General features: G+C 41.4%; 1 protein-coding gene across 8 annotated transcripts in view; it reads left to right on the top strand.

Annotated features, from left to right (window-relative positions):
* The first annotated feature begins 170 nt into the window (after positions 1 to 170).
* LOC136432242 (apoptosis-resistant E3 ubiquitin protein ligase 1-like) overlaps positions 171 to 20,471 on the top strand; it is a 70,625-nt gene continuing 50,324 nt past the window's right edge. For 5 of the 8 annotated variants that reach the window (XR_010755484.1, XR_010755483.1, XM_066423319.1 and 2 more), the window contains exons 1-10: positions 171 to 331; positions 3,636 to 3,868; positions 4,801 to 4,975; positions 10,117 to 10,334; positions 10,487 to 10,701; positions 15,749 to 15,989; positions 16,645 to 16,820; positions 17,862 to 18,042; positions 18,299 to 18,426; positions 19,160 to 19,237. Coding sequence is in view for 6 of the 8 variants with exons in the window: in XM_066423319.1 (XP_066279416.1) it covers positions 3,709 to 3,868; positions 4,801 to 4,975; positions 10,117 to 10,334; positions 10,487 to 10,701; positions 15,749 to 15,989; positions 16,645 to 16,820; positions 17,862 to 18,042; positions 18,299 to 18,426; positions 19,160 to 19,237 (1,572 nt within the window). In the remaining 2 variants the exon portion in view is untranslated. Of the gene's footprint in view, positions 332 to 423; positions 492 to 3,635; positions 3,869 to 4,800; positions 4,976 to 10,116; positions 10,335 to 10,486; positions 10,702 to 15,748; positions 15,990 to 16,644; positions 16,821 to 17,861; positions 18,043 to 18,298; positions 18,427 to 19,159; positions 19,238 to 20,471 lie in introns of those variants that run through there. The other 3 variants (XM_066423317.1, XM_066423315.1, XM_066423316.1) reach the window with 2 other exon arrangements.

The following is a 20,471-nucleotide window of genomic DNA, read 5'->3' as shown; positions in this document are numbered from 1 at the left end:
TCATTTTTTTCTTTTATATTATAAACAATAGTAAGAATGATTTCACCAGTTATATGAAAGGTTGAAACCTAAAGACCATCAAACTGTCTTGAATCATCTTGCTTTCCAGAAATATTCAACTCGTTTTATGATAATGTCAGTAACGTTACTAACATGGACTAATCGGATGGCCTTTAACCTTTAAAGATCGGAAAAGGATGGTAGACATGGTAAAAGACTGGTTTGGCTTGCATGCAAGCTCGAGCATGCTCCCTGATGTAGTAAGTTCAATAGTGGAGCTTGTAGAGAACGTTTAATATGTTCATTCATGAGAAGACAGACTGCTGGAAAGGTGAGATAAGCAAAATTTTTGCTTAATTTCAGATGCTATGGTTTCCCTGCCCCACATCAGCTTGTCTGCCTGGCGTTCCACTGTGTATTGTATTGTTGCAATTTCTGATAAAGATAAAGGTCCCACAAAATTATCACAGTCACTTACAGTGCACAGCGAGGTAGGTCCTTTATATCAAGGAGGTTTAATCAGGAGGAGAGAGCACAGAGACACTTCCCTTTGTTCCTATGCGCGTCCTTGGTGTGTATGAACAAAATAATTGACACCTAAGTATCAAATCATGAGCTCCACGCTGGTGCGCGGGCGTCTTCCCTTTGTTGTCGCGGTCAATACACGAGTTGACCTCAATCTGGAGGTCAATGTATTTGAATCTATCGTCAGTAGTTTGCTGGCAATATCCATACGATAAAGATAAAGATAACAGAGAAGAACTTGACACAACGATGACGAATTTCAGTCAGTAGGTCGAGACAAGGAGGTTTAATCAAATTCACAAATACCAAAGAAACACGAGAAACACGTCATGCTTGCCATGCAAAAAGTCCCTATTTTCTCGAAGACTGATACATCATTGAATAGTACGTTACGAAAAATACTAACACGCTGTGAAAAATAACATGTTACGAAGAATACCGCGATGCTACGAACATCAGAAAACACACCATTTTAACGAGCACTCCGTCAACTGTTAGGACAAAATATCAGCTAAGCGAAGAAAAACTTCACATTCCTGTCATAGTAGCCACCTAAAAATACATCTAAAAATTCAAAATTCTATCGCAAAAAAACGGACATCCCCTCAGAAAAGTGGCCGTAATTTTACCCATGTTTGTCGCACAGCAAAGCCGAAAAGGTCTAGATGTCGGCCATGTTGCCAACAATACGAAGATGACGTCGTCGCAGGCCTGCCGAGTGTTCCAAATATGGCAATCATCGGAAATCTGAAACTCATCGCTTCTTCTCGGCCGGGCTTCGTGATGAGGTCGGGGGGATTCGGAGGTTGTGACGTCATGACTACCCTCATTTGCATTGAAAACCGCGGGAAACGCTGGGAAGCGCATAGGGCATCAAAGGGGCGCCGCGCCGGCTGGTAAACACAGGATCGCAGCCGGCTCTCGTGGGTGAAAACAAAAGGCACAGCGGGGCGTTTACAGCGTGCTCTCTCCTCCTGATTAAACCTCCTTGTTTATACCATCTTCGGGATGAGGAGGCTCAGCCTGTGGTCACTAAGCTAGTTCACGGCTGCTACTACGCATGTGCAGTGTCAAAGGTGAAGGCAGTAAACAGTGCTCTCCTCGACATTGTCTCGATTTGCATAACAACGCCCGACGGGTTTTGTTTATGTCTTGGGGGCCTTCACCTTTGACACTGCACATGCGTAGTAGCAACTGTGAACTAGCTTATAAGTCCTTGTTCTTTTTCTAGACTTTTCGTCCTCTGACCCGTCTGTCCTTGTTATAGAGGTAAAAATTCGTCCTCGGGTGATGCTTGTCCATGCAAGAAGACACGCAATTTTTATAATTTAAGAGTGTAACACGTCCTGTCTTGTCGTGGACTGTTCTTCTACCTCTTTGTAGGGTTCCAATGAATAACACCACGCCAGTATGCACTTTCTACTGGTTTATTCCTGAGCTGGACAGACTCTCTCTTAGTCTGCCAGGTAGTCTCTTGAGGTCTTCCTGTTAGGCATGCGTGTTAGCATATATGTTAATGTTGCTAAACTAGCACCACATGTTACATCTTGTTACATCCCCTTTTCTTCAGTTAAGTTCTCAGAATGATTATACATTTCTCATCTTATCATTTCAGATCTTATACAGTGTTATTCATATCTTTGGCCTTAGAGTTCTTTGGCACTCCTTGTGTGCTTTAGAGTCCTTGTGTTTTCTTTGCAGTTCTCTCTGACTTAGTTAATCAGTTGATTAGTACTGTCCTCAAGTTAGTATTATGCTTCATGCAAATCTATTCGCGTACGTAATCGTTCAGGTGGGCTGGTGGTCTCACTGTTCGACCGGATCGCGTTGTTGTCTGCTGTTCAGCCGCACCTTCTACAGTTGGCTCTGCTGCTGGTGTCGCTGTCATCGTTGTTTCAGCCGGAATGTGGTTCTCAATCTCCATGTCGTCTGCAACTGTTGGTGTTTCTTTTGATTGTCGTAGGTGTCTTCTGTTACGATGATACTTTCCACCATCTTCTGTCTCCACTTCGTATGATCTTCCGGCAAGATCTGCTACAACTTTTCTGCATTTCCACTGGTTTGTCCTGTGCGTGTTGGGTTCACATCGAACTGTATCTCCAACGTTTAGAGGTGGCATGTCTCTAGCTCCTCTATTGTAGTATTTGCATGCGTTGCCTCTCTTTTGCTTGGTGGAGCTTGCGTGGAATGTTGCTCTGAACTTTCGGTTCTACCCGTAGTAGGGTCGTCTTCATTGGCAGGGTAGTCTTCGTTCTTCTGCTAAAGAGACGTTGCGCCGGACTACTTCCGTTAGGTTAGAATAGGTAAGGATGTGTAAGAATAGATTAGGATGGGTAAGAATAGGTTAGGATGTGTAAGAATAGGTTAGGATGTGTAAGAATAGGTTAGGATGGGTAAGAATAGGTTAGGATGTGTAAGAATAGGTTAGGATGTGTAAGAATAGGTTAGGATGTGTAAGAATAGGTTAGGATGTGTAAGGATGTGTAAGAATAGATTAGGATGGGTAAGAATAGGTTATGATGGGTAAGAATAGGTTAGGATGGGTAAGAATAGGTTAGGATAGGTAAGGATATGAAAGAATACATAGGTAAGGATGTCTAAGAATAGGCAAGGATATGTAAGAATAGGATATAATTAGGATGGGTAAGGATGTGTAAGAAGAGGTTTGAATGGGTACTAGTAAGGATAGGTAATGATATGTAAGACTAGGTCAGGATGTGTAAGGATAGGGTAGGATGGGTGAGGATGTGTAAGAATAGATTAGGATGGGTAAGGATATTATTAAAGGATTTAGGGGTGCTCAGAATACAATTGTATTCCTCAAAAGAAAGACTGTCCATCTTGTTTAAAGAATAGGTGCTGAGGTCTGTCGACTATTCATGTAATGTTTACCTTTTGATAATGATAATAATAATAATAAATGTTTTTTATTCATTTCATGTAGTTGTACAGATTCGCTGGGCCTTTGGGAATGGCCCTGAATTGCTGTGACACTCACAAATCACACACAATACTAGAAGTATATTACGTTACTGGGACAGTTAAAATCTTTCATCAGTTTTAGTATTACTGACTAAAAATGTTTTAAACCTTTTCCCTATGTTTGTAAGATGTGGACATGGTGTGGAGGGAACTAAAGGCTGGAGATTGGAGAACTTCCTTGTGACACCAACAGTTGCAGACATGGGAAGACTTCAGAAGTTCCTGGTAGTTTTTGCAATCTGTTGTGGAATTTGGAGCATCGTGAGGGAAAACCAGACATTACATGACCAGAGAGGAGCACTGGTAGACTGGCTAAAACAGCGACAGCTGGACAAGTATATCCAGGTCTTACAGGATATGGGTAAGGAGGAATGGTGGTATTAGAACTTGTTACATCCAACAATGCCATTGTACATGAGGATATGCATGTGTTGGTGTTTGTGAGGGTGAGTGTCAGTATGTGGGTGTGACTATATGTTTGTTTTTATTACCTTTGCCTAGAAGGTTATGTTTTGGTCAGCGTTCGGGTGCGTGTCTGTCACGTATTACTCAAGAATTCCTGGATGGATTGTCATGATATTTGATATGTGGGTAGGTCTTCTTGAGACATCAAAATGATAACATTTTGGGCCTCCTAGTCCTAGCAGCTTGCTATGGTGCTGCACCCGGGGTTTGGGTTGGGAATAAGTCGTGTAGGTTTGGACCCCCTAGCTGCATTTTTGGAATTGCAGGTAACATTTTTGTTTCAAACTTTGAAAGAGAATAAGTCTAGAAGGTGCTGACAAATCGACCTGATTTTTTATTTGTAGACAGATTAAGTGATGATTAACATGCAGGATCTGATTTGCACAATTAGACAAATGAATACCTAATTTGCTGGATTAATGACAAAACACTATTCCATAGTTGTACTAGTTAACTGTAGTAAATGATTCATTCTTGCAACATTTGGAGGTTAAGACACAATTAGCCATACATCATGCAAATTAGGTCCTCAGTTACATAATCTATGAGAAATGCTACAATAGCCTTCAGTGCTGCGATACGACTTTCATTCTATAAGCAACTCGTGTTATTTGGGTATACAAAAGGATCATTTGATCAAGGTCCTTATTTGCATAATCTTAATAGATGAGAAACATTTCTGATATGTCACTCAAAAAGGCTAACAAAACACCAATTGGTAAAGGTATGAGGTTGTGGAACTCATAATTTTTGTGTTTTACTTATATATATGTAACATACATGTATGTAAAAATAAAATCTGTTTGTTTTGTTCTTGTGTTTTTTCAGAGATTACTTCCCCAGTGGAGTTTGCAGATGTGGACCATCTCCCCCAGCATGCTAATTTCAGGGAGCTGAAGAACCATGTGCAGCTACAGCTTCTGCAGGCATCACAGCAGTTGAAGGAATACCTGATTTTACAACAGTGGTTACAGCAGGAAGGGCTAGACCACTACCTGCAGCGGTCAGTCATTATATACATACCGTGTACTACCTGTAACTTCAACATATACATGTTCTTGACTGTCGTTCACGGTGTTAGATAAACCGTAGTGGTGACATTTGTTATTGGTATTATGAAATATATTATTTTTATATTTCACCCATACTACACTACTGGTGAAGTCAAGGAAAATGTTCCAACTCTGGGCCATAATTAAGTGGGAGGAGTTGCTACTTAACGAGGTTCATGGTGTCATTTAGATTTTGATCCTAGATCCTTTACTTCTTCTGACAGTGATACTCTTCTCTTGTGCCATTTGGGAGATGTCGACCTCTGTTAAATCTGAACCAGAGTTCAAACTCCATCGCAAATGTCTTGTTCATGTAATCTGAATCTCTTTCATTTCCTCATCAAGTATTCAAGTGCACATCTAACTGGCACGAGGTCATTGGATGTCTTTCATATCTAAATTCTACAAACACCAAGCATCATTCAGACAATTTGGACTATGAAATATGAAAATTTGAAAGATATTCAAGATTTTTAAAAGAAAGCTAGAAATCTTCTTTAAAAAGAGTTTCTAATAGCTAGTTGAAAAATATCAAGATTTTTGTTGGCTAAGATTTTCCAATGCTGATAATATTTTAAAACAAGAGCTTTTAAAAAAAGCTGGCGTTTCGGCTACGTTTATAAGTGTGAATTGTCTTTTCCCTTTACTTGAAGTAAAATCTGCCAGAGGAAGTCACTCAAGGGCTGTTCAGTCTATAAGAAAAATTGTCATTTTGGGAAATGAGTACTGTTTTAATAGAGAAAGGCAGATTGGGGAAAGCAATTTTGAAGTTACGTCACTTAACTTAAGTGCTTTTGAAAAAGCTGGTCTTGGCCTACAACTTGTACTTATTTGTAAAATGTATAATAGGCTCATTATAAAAGCTATCAATGTAATTATGTACATGGCACGCAATAAAACATAAAATTTGAAAAAGCACCATTGAATCATCAGCACTATGGTAATTAAGTGAAATAGAAGTTCATAACAGCTAAGGTTCTATCTAAAATGACTACCAAATGTCAAACAAATCAACAGCTACCTCATCCGTATTATTCTGGTTTCCGCATTTACAACATTTCTTCCTTATTTTCCTGGGTAATTTTGCTAAAATTCATGAAAATTCCCATAGTTTTGTGCCGAGGGGCGCCACTTTCCACGTCCGTGTTGTCTGAATGAAGTCGATACTGAACAATGGAGCATTTGCTACTGTAACAAAGAATCGCTGTTTTGCAAACAACATCAAGAGCCTCTGTTTACATCGGGGATAGAAGTTTAGTGGGGAGTGTTTTGCAAGAATCATCTTACCGCGCATAGGAGCCGCTGCACGGTATTTTCCATTACAATGAACAGAAAAATTTGAATGCCGGGTTTGGAATCTATGAAGTCCTGTTCATAAGACAAAGGCCTTGTATATATTAAATGAATATTTAAAAATAACAAATATAAAATATTTCTTTATTTATTAATGAAAAAAAATGATATTCATAAATATGATATTGATAGATTAATATAATATCAATATATATTTTTGATATTCAATATCTAAAAAGAAAAAGAAATCCATGCACGGAGACGAACCCGGATCTTCTGGGTCCGAAGCGCTTCGCGTTGCCAGATCGGCCAAGCTGCGGTACGTAACTATTCACACTGGACGTAATGCTATAACCTTACTATATGGTATCATTTATGCCGATTTTTGGTCGTTTTCTTGACGAAATCATTTTTTTTCTTCTGCAATCTTGTGGAATAGATGTAATATGGTCATTTTTCAGGATATCAAAGTCCGAAACCACAATGCAATGATATTTCCGAACAGTTGTAGCAGTTACATGCGGTCGCCGTCCTGTGTCACATGCAAATCTGCGCCGTCCTGTGTCACATGCAAATCTGCGACACAGTGTTGAACCAAGCTTCCTTCCTTCCTCCTTGCTTGAAGGTAAAAGCCAGGAGAATGCGTTTCGGCGCGCATGCGCCGAAACGCAAAAAATATTTTTGAAAGATTAAAAAGATACAAACAGAGTTTTAAATGGTTTGAATGTGGACTCTTCGTACGAAATATGGCCGTGTGTCGGAACATTTCGAATGGGGTTTTCGGAACTTGTATGGCATAGAGATTTTGGAATGTAGGGACTTCAGAGCATAGGGATTTCGGAACATGGGGATTTCGGAACTAAGGGATTTTGGAACATAGGGATTTCAGAACATAGGGATTACGGACATAGGGTTGTAACCGGACTTAACTTGTGTTCTCAATTTTTGCTAGATCTATACTGCGCAACGCAACTATGACTTCAGCCCTCAGTCAATCAGATTTCATTTGGGAAAGAGTATGGAAGTTAAACACACACCACTTCCGGTGGACTAGCCCCCTGCTGTAGTGATTGCACAAAAATGTGTGACCCAAGGGCTACTGAAGTGGAGATGGGCACCGACCATCGGTGCGGGAAGGAACTTTGACTTTGACTCATTTCTCTTTTAACCCGTACCTAGAAATTTACACATTTTAATAACTAATGAAGAAACCATTTCAGGTAAAGTCTAGTCTGTAAATCTTAACAAGCTGATTAATGCACACTGTTACTCTTCAAAATAACGGGCACTCATTCTCATTTAAATGTACACATTTTGTAATCTCTGTTACCATTAATTAGAAGTAAGACATTCCTGATATTAAGGTATGCCACACATAAGGTAAGCAACTGCAGTTTTTAAAAGCTAGAGAAGTTTTAAGTCGTCATAAAAACTACAGTTTGACATCTTATATGTGACATATCCTAATGCCAGGAACGTCTTATATCAATCGGTAACGGAGATTACAAAATGTGTACATTTGAATGAGAACGAGCGGGGATGACCAAACAAAGAAATGGCAGGTCTACTTGTACGTCGGCATGGCCTTGGTCTTTCGGATCCAACCCCACCATGGTCAGGAAATCCTGGTCTTCTCTGGTGACCGAGGTTAGGTGTTGGGTCGTCTCATCCCAGCATAGGTGGTAGGCCACCAAGTTTTTGTTGAAATCAGTATTACTTTGCTGTATATATGATTTTGGTCAGCGAAGTAACAAAGAAACGGAAAGATTTTGGAGAATCGTACACTAACGCACCGACAGTGTACTCGGCCCACTGAAAGCCCGAGAACTTAAGCTAACACACACTGTGTACTCGATCCACTGAAAGATTCCTGAGAATCGTACACTAACACACACTGTGTACTCGGTCCACTGATAGATTACCGAGAATTGTACACTAACAGTAACAACCGCAACGCCCGATCCGCCGTTGATTCCAAAGAATGCCACGAACGGATGCCAAAGTCACCTGAATATTGCCGAGAGCCGAACAGCGATTTCCGAACACTTTGGGCAGTGTTAAGAACAAGAATAGATTAAGTAGGAAATGCAGTTTCAAAAGCCCATATTTTCGGCGAAAAACCGCCATGAAATTAAACACGTTGTTACTACTTATAATCTAGGTGTTACTTACTAGCCATGCAGAATTCCTTAGGATACAATTATACCTAATTGTAAAGGAGATATGCGGCATTTTACAAAGTCAGATTTCAGGGGGACAGCGTTTCCAGCAGTGCGGCAATGACATCATTGATAGCCAATAAGACGCAAGACCCAGATTTCCCGACACGTTCGAAAAATGGAACCACTATTTGGCACGGCGAGGTCCAGAGATTTGTTACATTCTTACATGTGATTGGTACCGTCTGTGAAAAGAAAACTGAATACAGAGATGGCAAAGATAGTTGCCAATAAGTAGACGGAGTGTTGTTGATGTAAGCAGTGGGTGTCGTTTGTTTGTAATGATTTTGTTAGGCCGGCTTCACTGAGTACGTCGGGCTGCGCATTTAGTGGGTAGTAGCCTTTTTCCCTAAGAAGCCCCGTCGAACGTGGTTCTAAGTCAACAAAATCGCTGTCCACCCCAAGTGGTAACGCTGTTCACAGGTAGCTTTTCCTACTCTGTCATTTTTATGAAGTTAGCGAAGTTAGCTCTTGACGGTTCTACAGTTTCAAACAGTTGGCTCGCGAATGCGTTCGAACTAATATACTCCCGCCGGCCCTTGCGCGAGCTGTGACCAGAACACGGAAGTAACACTGATGCTGTTCGTCGCGCGGACTACGTGTACTACGTGTGCGTGTATTATACAATGTATTAGAGAACAGCATAGTTATCGGGATTCCTTCTTTAGTGGACCAAGTACACACTTTGGTGTTCAAACAAAACAACAGCGATTTCAACAAAAACTCAGTGGCCAATCGCCCATGATCCCATCTGAGATAAACAGAACTAGACATGTTTCTGTTGTGTCCTCTGGTTAAAACCTAAAGACTAACGCAAATGATAACTACCATGGTTACTTTCTTGGGCACACATTCAAGAAATATTGATAAGTTCATTGTGGAAACAATTTTAGCACCAAGGACATGACACCAGTCAACAACGAGGGACAAAAATTAAACACCGTGAGTAACCATGGAGGGAAAAAGGATAGTTAGCAGCGTATTATTGAATAAAACCAAAACCTAAGCATTACATCTAAACCCAGCCATCACAATGACAGGGAATTATACACAACAGTTGTTAAAGAGAACACAATCAATACTTGCAAGCAAGAGACAAGGTCAAACTCTATTCTTAAAATTTTCCTTAAACTTCGAAGCACAAGTAATATAACATAGCAACCATGCGTCGCTTAGGTGGGTTTTTTTAGACACCATAACTTGTTTGAGAATTCTTTCAGGAGAAAATGCTTTCGGAGGAGGTTCACATGAAGAGCAGAAAAACAGCCTTAAGGCATCATTCCCATCATGCATCAAACCCCATGGGTATGCATGAAGGGGGGGGCAGTACTCATTCCCTGGATTATAACTCAGGTTCATTCTGTTTCTTCATCTGTGATTATTTTTCACAAATTTGGATGATTTTGTGTTCATAAAGATGTGGTCTTAGATAGAAAATAACCCTTTCCTCTGGAGTTGAGTATGCCTTTAAGACACAGATGTAGAAATAATACTGTGGGGGGGGGGTCTACATTCAACCCTTGCTGCCATTCCCCTCCATTTCACCACATCAACCCCACATGGTGTATTTCTATCTGCAGACTGTATTCTGAAGGAGTAAGAAGCTTAGACAAGGCATCTGTACATGTGATGGACAGACAAGCCCAACAGGGGAGTGATGGGGGCAATGAAGTATTGGATGACTTTACACAGCTGCAGAATGTCATTAAGTCCTCCACACAGCAGCAGCTAGAGAGGCAGAAGAGACTTCTGTGGGAGAGAGTCTCCGTCAGGCACTCAAGCATTACTTGGAATGTTGGTGGGTAGAATTATTCTGGCCATTTGCCTTATGTGACAATTTCGTGATTTTGTGCGCACTAAATTTGGAGTCTGCAGAGAATGTCATCCATAAAATTTACTTGCTGTGTCCTACCTACAAACAATTAGTCAAATCATTGAATCCTTCTACAGGTGGAATGGTGGTATTTGCAACCAGTGTGGCCCTGTTGTACACCTGGGTCTCCAGTAACTATGAGTATCTTATGGAACACCCCCCTCCCACACGCGGGCGGACCAGACTCTATGAGTACATCACTGGCAGTTTTCTGGACCCTGCCAGGTGTAATGTGAAGTGGGGATGGAAAGAGCCTCAGGCTGTGGGGGAGACCCTACAGTTTACAATCCAGGTAATGTTAACAGTGTTTTTGCCATGCGGTGAAAGTCGCTTGGCTTTTTTTATGGTGAGGTCGTGTGGTGCAACGGGAGAGCGTTCGACTCAGAACCAAGAGGTGGAAATAACCACAGGCTGTGGGGGAGACTCTACAGTTTACAATCCAGGTAATGTTAACAGTAACAGGGAGCAAATTATCATTGGAATGAGCAGAGTACTTTGAACTAATGCTTCTGACCATTTACAGCTATTTTTGTAGAACACTTCTCTGATACACAACGGATCACATTGACCCCAGCGGGGGTCTTCACGCTTTATTGAAAATGAAAAATCTCAAAATCTATTCTAAAAATCTCGTGATGAATCTTGAGATTTTATGAGACAATGTTGAGATTTTATGAGACAACCTTGAGATTTTATAAGACAATCTTGAGATCTTCGAAAAGGTCTCAAGATTTTTCCAAGATGGTTTCAAAGCAACTCAAGATTTTTTAATTGCTGAGTGTTTTTGCCATGTCGTGGAAGTTGCTTGGCTTTGAGGCTTTCAGCTTTCCACACGGCCGCATGCATGCATGCTTGCCTGCCTCTTGATTTTGCTATTTATTCTTGCAGACAGGCCAGGCAATAGCCAGCCCTGCCTGACACATACCCTTTTTTGTGTGGACCTAGCTAGAAAATATAGTGTCATTGTATCTAATTGCAAAATATTAGAATATATTTCCATTTTCAACATGGCATACAAAGCGTTATGATTTAATCAAACTTGAATCGTAAAGTTTTAGAATGAACGAAAATCATACAGTGCAGTCTGAGAAGAAGGCCGAGGGTATGGGAAGGTGTTTCTGTCCATAATATTAATTATAATTACCTTCGGCAAGAAGGTTATTTTTTTCCGAGCGCATGTGTGTGTGTATGTGTGTGTGTGTGTGTGTGTGTGTGTGTGCATGTGTGTGTGCATGTGTGTGTGTGTGTGTGCATGTGTGTGTGTGTGTGTGTGTGTGTGTCTGTGCATGTGTGTGTGTGCATGTGTGTGCATGTGTGTGTGCATGTGTGTGTGTGTGTGTGTGTGCATGTGTGTGTGTGTGTGTAACAATAACTCCAGAAACCCTGGGTTGATTGTCTTGATATTTGGTGTGTCAGTAGGTCTTTCTCGAAATGGTTTTGGAGCCCCCTAATTTGCATAATTAATGAGGACAGGTTATAATTCCATGTTGGAATCTCATTATTGTGGCATTTGCAAGTTATTTATCTATGTAAATTATGACCTTATTTGCATGATAAACAGAATGAACTGGTTACAGATTGCCCTAACTATAGAAAAGTGGTATGTTTGGCCATGAGGCACAATCTGTTATGTAATGATGGCAACCACTCGCATTATCTTTATTCATATTCAGATACATAGTACAGATACATAGTACAGATACAAATACCATCGGCGGATCCAGGATTTTGGTAACGGGGGGCGCAAACTCAGGCGTGGCCAAAGCCAACGAACGCACAGCATAAGCTGTGCGGGGGGGGTCTGGGGGGCCTCCACCGGAAACTTTTGAAAATCTAGATGCTCTCTGGTGCATTTTAGAGCCATTTCTGAGCAAAATAAACCCCGGCGGGATAGCGATTTTTTTACGTAGAGTCCGGCAGAGGGGCGCCCTCCACGGTCAAATGGGAGAATCTGACCTCAAACGGCCTGAACTCTGACAGTGGCTGTCCATTTTTGACATTTCGACACACATTATGCAGCGAAGTCGGTAAAAAAATTGACAAATTCGCATGGTCATTTTGTGTTTTTCACTGAAGCTTCGGGCGTCACGGTGGCAAAGATCCAACCCTGGCACTTCTCGGCGTTGATGTGGACGCATTAAACGTACCTTCCTCAACCATGATTTGCCTCTGAGTCTCAAAATGTCACTGCGTCTCCAAAAAAATTAAAAAGGGAGGATAATTACCGTCAACAGTGGGACAGGAATTATAGAACAACAGCATTGTTTCGATAAGAAGGAAACCTATGGCGTACTTCCAAAGTTTTTGGTTATAACGCATTCTTAGCAGTCCGGGGCGGGGCGCGGCACGCCTCAAAAACATCAAACTCACACCAGGCCACTGACACACTGCGGCACGCCCCCCATAATCTCTAAGAAAATTTTCGGTGACAAGAAAGGTGCCGGCGGTCCTACGGCCACGGGGAAGATTCAAATCGAACAAGGAGCACCAAGAAATATGGTGTTGTTGTCCCCCATTGTAACCTTTTTAATAGCAGCGATACAAATTTTCGCTGTGCTAAAGATTCTACAAGCGGTTATATCTTGAACTGGGACGAACTCAGCGAAAGGTTCGCGCCAAACATGAAACGCTTGAATGTTGACAGCATCACAACGTAACAAAGCACAAAAGCAAACACATCGATACATGAATTTTGATTTTTTTTTCCCATAAATCAGTACAAATCACTGAAATCACACTCAAACTTCTTTTAATCCTTCGATTTTATACAGACAAGTATTACAACGTCTATCAAGATGCAATGTGATCGTGATCTCCCTCTTTTATGCTTGGATGCTGTGGAGCCGAAGCTTGCGGCATTTCTGTAGAGACAAATTTCTAAAGTTTCCATGGCTGTAGGAGTACCAGGACTGTCTAGGCTAGTGGACATGATTTTGCCACCAAAGGATCATAAATTTTCTAGCATCGGCCCTACATTGATCCAGCCTTGATGTCATGTGGACTCTTTTGACGGTAATTTACCTACCCTGCTTCTTTCACCCACATTCTATCGTCACTTACTTGTTTCATACTTGGTTGCACTGGTTGTCAGTGCAACGTTATTTTTGTAAATAAAATACAGTCTGGGAATATTACTTGTCAGTTCATGTTTACTTTAAGTTAGCTTTCCATGTTAGTAAAGTTCACGAGGAACTCCCGGTGTTAGGGACATAAAAATGAACTCTTTGCTCGAGAACAAACGAATGAACAAGACACTGAAAATCAATGGGAAGATAACTGATATGGTAGCCGGTTTCATCAAAGGTTTTTCCGTAAATAGTATTTTCCATGTCCAATCTGAAACTTGGTCGGTACTCACGTACCTGAAAACACGAGTATGTAAATCAAACAGCGTGTGATAAACAGCACCGTGTGTGACAGCATAGTCTACCGATTTTCCAGGGTTTTTAAAGGCAACTTTTTGGGGAGTCTTTCCCATTAAAGCACTGCCATGGCGTCGGTAAAACTTTGCCTCTCAAAATGCGAGAAATTGCGTTCATGAATGAATGGAATTAATTGCTCGAGTTGTTCAGCTCTATGGCAAATGACAAAGCAATATAACAAAACTAGTTTATTCTAAAAACTATGACAACCAGAATATATTTTTGAAGGCTTGAAAATCCTAAATTTCCCGGGGGAGGATGCCCCCGCACCTCGATTGCCAGCGCCTTCTTGGTTGGCTGGAACGCTGATCGAGGCAAGGTAAGTCTTGTATCGTTGCAGTGATTAAACCTAACCAAACTCTAATAATATCTAAAGTCAAGATCTCTATAGAATTAAGAGAGTTGTCTTTTCGTTATTAATATACGGTTGATCCTCGCCCCCGTTGCCTTGCCCCCAAGAAGCGTTTTCGCCGATCGGCTTGTATTTTTTTCACGGCACGAACGGGGGGGCGCTGGGTGCGCCCCCCTCTGGATCCGCGCATGACTACAGATCGAGTATGGTGACCGTGTCAATTGACACGGTAGCCTTCGTGTGAATTTGTTTAAGGTGGATGACAGGTGTGAATCTGAAACCCACACACTTTGAGCATCCACCATCTCCAGCGGCACCAATTCGAGGGAGATGTGCTGGTTCTGGTTGGGATGCTTGCAGCGAGCTGCCAGATGACACTAGAGGTCCGCCTTGATAACGCCAGCCCGCCTGGCGCTGCTCTCGTCCGCCAGTTGAAGACAGCTGCCGTTGGAGACTTGTCCCTCTAACTGAGTGGGGAATGCGTGTAAAGTGCCTTTCCCAAGGGCACAACATCGGGGCGCAAGTTCGGACATGTCTCTGGGCACAACCCTGGGATTCGATCCCGGGTCCTAATCTCCAAGCAGATCTATAGGTTGCATAAAGACCGTATCAAACTGGCAGAGGAAGTACGTTTTGCAACCCAAGATCTGCGATAACTCAAACAGGGCGGAGCATTTATTCAATAAAGGTGTCGCTGCCCAGTCACCCGCGCACGTCCCAGTGGGAGGTTCGCGCCTTGGTTGAGCCTAGTAAAAAGCTCTCACAATAGCAGTTTCTTTCACCCATCGGCGATGTTTGTGGCATCATGGAAAACCGTTCTTACAAAAACATTCGTAGACAATGTTTACTGTTTCGGGTTCAAGCCACTATTACTAGATATTACAAGTACCCCCGAGAAGCCCGCCTGCCCGCAGCGTTTCCACCAGAGGGCCGTCTTCCTGTCCAATGACGGCCTTATCTCGCTTTGCTATTGTTATGCTTGCGAAGAATCGGTGCCTTTGAAAACGTTTTTCTAGACTCAATCGAAGAAAGTCATCGGGAAAAAAACAAGGAAAAACGTAAACATAAACAAGAATTTCGCCCTCGCATTTCAGCCTCTACGCCGTGATTTGCCGCGATTCGCCATCATTTCTGGCCGTATCCGACACAAAATATATTCCTTTGATTTTTTTTCCGTGCACATTCTGCGTATGTACCGTAGATAAATCATATTTTTCGCTATTATGTCACATAAGTCATACGGTCTTTGCAATCCATTGGGTCTGGTTGGAGACTAGACGGCCTCTAGTCGCGGTATGGAGGTGTCAGACGGTGTGCAGCCGACCCGTGACAGCCCGGCATGGCGCCGCAGTTCAGACCGATTGGTTCCAGACCTTGGATTGCATTACAAGCTCCTTCTTCCAGTTGGAGTCGGTCTTTGCAATCCATTGGGTCTGGTTGAAGACTACCCGGGTCCCATTGTTTGACAGCCGTGCGCTCTGCACTTGCGCCACACGACGCCACGTGTTTTGTAATACACACAAACAAACAAACATTTGACCTACATTGTATTCTGTCCCTTTTAGTTCTACCAGAGGAATGGTATGGTGTACCCTATCTCCGACCATGAGAATGTTCTGGTGGAGATTCTGCAGGGTTCTACCCAGGTTTCAGCCTATGTGGAGGTTGGGAGTACAGAAAGCTCAAAGGCACACACCGCCCATGTCACTTTTACGGTTAGGAGGGCAGGGACCTACAGAATAGTGTTAATGCTGGGAGCAGGTATCCACATTGCTGGCAGCCCCTTCAACAAGGACTTTGTGCCAGGTAAGGTACCATGCAAGTGCTATGTGTGGCAACGGAAAGACAAGAGGTTTCTTGTTTTATCTTGTATCATCGATTAGGCAAGTAAAGCATATCATTTTAAATGATGATATACAATGTACTGTATATTTTGTGAAAGTCCTCTCCTTTGAAAGAATTCCAGTTATTATATTTCAGCATGAATTGTGCAAATGGAGTCCAAGTTTACATAATACACTATATACATTTCAGTTCAGCTGTACTGCTCATTCTAGTGACCCTGGATTCTCTTCTGGGAGTGTCTATCAGAGTTGCCTGCTGTCTGCCTGGGACTGGTTCCCATAGGATTAGCTTACTTGCTAACAGTTCAGAGTGCCACACACAGTGCACCTATATAGCTTTTTTTAAGCTAGTAAAAAATATGCTGTGTTGCACCTGACTGTGATATATTTGGAGAGTAGATGTAGATGTAGATGAGTACATGGGGAGTACGTGGGGATCATTTCAGAATATTGCTGCTGTATGATGCAACTGCTGCCTAGTCCAAATTCAATGTCAAATTGCCAAATACATCCAGAAAAATGACCTATTCTGCAAAACCTGAATACTTGCTTTTTCTCTTGAGTCCCCCTTTAACTGTATTTTAAGGTTGTTGTTACCTTGTTGTGTTTGTCTACAGGTCCTGTGGTGGCAGAGAAAACAATGTTTGTACATCATAGCTCTACTGTGGTACTGACAGAGGGAGAGTTCTTCCCACTAGTTGTCCAGCCACGTGACCAGTATGAGAACATCTGCTACCAGACAATTGAGCAAAACCATCATGATGGCAGTTTCTATGATCTCCAAATCACACCGGTAAGGATGTGAAGAAATAACAGAGAGGGAGGCTCCTCGATGGATAGTGAAGACAGATAACAATTGTTGTGGACAATGGAAGTGATCTTTTATTCCAAGCAAACCATGTCCTCTTCCCTCTATTCCTACATGTAACTCAAGTCAGTACGTTTCCCAACAACACGTCTTCTGGCAGATGTTATGATTCTACATTCTTCAAGATTGGTCATTAAAGGGAATTAAAACTTAGAATTCAAAAGCCCGCTATATGTTAATATACCCCAAGTAAAGTCAGGTTCTCTCTTGTCTGACAAATTCAAAGGAATTGACAAGTTAGTGGGCTTTGAAATTGGAAAATTCCTCGAAATGTATCCTCTGGAAAGCCAGCTTGAAAAAGCTCTATTCATACTGGTTGGGAAATGTACCGACCTGGTGTCACATAATCTAATCAGACGAGTAGCCGCCATCAGTCCCATTATTGTCAGCCAAGCAGCGGCAGCCAATCTTGTCCGCCAAGTGCTGTTTCTGACAGAGGTGTTCGAAATGGCTTTAGGATAGCTATAGGTCTATTACACCAGTTGCAGGACTCAAAATAGTGGGTGCATGTGCACCTGTGTGCACCCAAATTGGAGCTGTGCACCTAATTTTTGACTGTGGGTGCATCAGTGCACCTAGTTATTTTTGTAGGCTATAGGGTAAGGACACTATAGAACATTATAGTATACAGAAAATACTCTTGAAAATGTAAGTATCAGGAAAAGTAATATAATTGTAACTGGTGTTGTATTTCATTTTTGGTACCAGGGTATTACTTCTTTGAAATTTTGAAGTTAGCTATAGAATTACAGATTGTAGTTCTTAGGAGTGTTAAACTTTGTAATTTTGTTTTGCTGACATTCAATTTATTTTATGTGGTGCATCCAATATTCTTTCTGTGCACCTAATTTTTTTGTTTTGGTGCACCTATTTCCAAAAATGAATTTCAAGCCCTGCAGTTGTCTTAGCTAAGACAGCAATGCATGTAGTACATGTACTACATAATTTATTGCTCGATGCTTCCAGGTCGGCAACAGAGACTCACCAACAGACCCTGTTAAACGAAAGCTGTCTGTCATGTCAGACGACCATACCAAACAAATTGTGATGTACCTCAAACTGGACAGTCTGGGCTCATATAAAGCTGTGGGCACCTACCGAGGTAGCAGCTTAAAGAATGGCGAATTCAACATACTGGTTTTGTCAAGTAGGTGCTCAGAGTTATGTGTTGTTTGCTTTGCTTAATAATGCCAATAACAGCTTGATGTTGAGTGACAAATTGATTTCAAGTCCTGGTCTTTATGAACAATAGACATTCCACAAATAAAACATCATCAAGCAATTGAGTATAAATAAACTGTCAGTTCCTGTAACAACAATCAGTACTGAATGATAATGCTGTGATGCAGTGGAATAGCTGTTTTTCTGAGTTACATGTAGCTAAGATATTTTTTTCTTTCCAGAGACTGATTCATCTATGGTACAAAAGAATGTTGCCAAGAAGAGTGTGAATGTTTGGTACGAGGCATTCCTTCTACAAGTTGGGGAGGGAAAAAAAGCAAAGAAGGTGTACTGCTATATTTCACCAAAGGTAGGTGCATGTTAAGTTTTCTATATTTCACCACCGATATAAAGCGGGAAGGAAATATATTGTTTTCAGCTGGTAGCAGCCTCACAGTTGAGCTCCTGGTTACGATGTAACCGGTAACTGGGAGACCCTGGTTCAAGTTCCAGGGTCAGGCAGTAGTGACAAGATATTGGACACTGCAGAACAAGGGCCATTTCAAAACATTACAGAAAACATAAACCAGATAGCAATTTAAATAGCTGCTTATGTTTTTAAAATAAACCACCTAAAGTGGCATGGCGTTAGGATTTGATTGCTACAAATAAAGTCCACACCATGCAGGGATTCATTTTATACTCCTTCAGGAATTAGCCATATGTAAGTCAAGAGGTGTTCAGGGATATCTTATGTCCTGAAAAAAGTTTGAAAATATTTGCATGTTCATTGCTATAAACAGCATCTAGTGGTTCATTTTCATTGCCTCTTGCATGGGGAATTAACCATGTTAAAAAAGCCTTTGAATATATCTTGAATATATTTTTTGAAGACTGTTGCATATCAACGGAGTTATCTAGATCTGGGGACTGGGGGTAATCCCAAGTTGAAGTTGAAGACTGATTAATTGCAAGACACTCGGGTAGATTAGCAGTGTCAAGATTATCTATTATCAGTCTTTAGATTTGACACTAAGTTTTATTAGCTAATCAGCTTTCGGATACCGTGTACTGTTTTTTCAGCCCTTGTTCCTTCCTTCCAGCAATTAACAGTTCGAGAATTTATTCTAAGGATTATTCCGAGAAGACTGTACACCTTCAGGGTGTGCCCTTCTACAAAGGTGAGACATCTTGACTTATTGTGTGTATTGATGTGCCCTTGTGTATGTGTCTGTATAATATATTGCTATTCGCGTTATCTAACACAAGCAATTATTGCATCTTCTCATTATCATGCTTGGCAATTACCTACATGTATTTGCACAATTTGTTACTTAGTGTTCATTACTACCAACTGAAGGTACACTTCACTGAGTGATTGGAGACATGTACAATGTAGACGAATACACTTGATATAACTTGTTCTCATTGAAATGTGAAAAATACTGTCGCCAGTCTTTATGACTTGGTATGAACCATTAGATTCTGAGCATCATCTTTCTTCACTTTCCCACAACAATTATGATCTTTTACAAAGAATGTACCACAGCATTAGTATTGGTTAATGATATGGACGTTAATACCAAATACAGTAGAATCCACTAATTATAATAACTGCACCTCCCATTTGTCAGCGTAGTTTGTACAATAATCCGGCTGGTGCAATAATGCAAAGTTACCCAGCTGGACCGGTAGTACACTGTATCATACAGGAGGTGAATAGTTTATAGACATTGGTATGCTGTATGAACTTCTTAGCACGCATTTAGATGTTAGAAAGCTTTCGTTATACAGGTACAGTGCGGTAACACCTCTTGTTTTGGCCACGTTCATGTATTAAAACAGTAAATTCCAAATTCTTAGGAAAGACACAGTGAGTGAAATCAGTAAGTGCCAGAGAGGCCCCTCTCATGTTTGGACAGATTTGACCATGTGTACACCATGGTTACCATAGTGAATTACTGTACAATGAAATGTACTACATGTATTCAGTGGGTAGATATGGTTAGATGACCGAAATCGTGAGCCGAACCCGTGTATACTATATACATCCTTCGGGTGAATGTAGGTTTTTTAGGACGCCAAAAAAGAATGTGCCAGATGATCACGTCAGCACCGCACCGCCAAAAGCGACTGCTATGTCCGTCTATGTGTCTGTAGCCCTTGCCGAGTCGCTGTATGGTTTCCGACTAGAATGATGTACGTAAAGACGCCGGTCTTTTATCATTGCAGCAGTATGTGAATATACCGGTAGCGCTAAGACACCCCATGTCATCCTTAACGCTAAATCAAATCCCCGCATTACATGCATTCACAGCAAGGAGGTTATATAGTCTATATAACCTCCTTGTTTACAGTAATAAGACAGTGTACAGGTAGAGACCAATTTTTATTGAGAACAGCATGCTGTCTGCC

Source organism: Branchiostoma lanceolatum, chromosome 4 (genome assembly GCF_035083965.1).
Source record: "Branchiostoma lanceolatum isolate klBraLanc5 chromosome 4, klBraLanc5.hap2, whole genome shotgun sequence".
NCBI classification, from domain to species: domain Eukaryota; kingdom Metazoa; phylum Chordata; class Leptocardii; order Amphioxiformes; family Branchiostomatidae; genus Branchiostoma; species Branchiostoma lanceolatum.
This window is presented reverse-complemented; position numbering and strand designations above follow the sequence as displayed.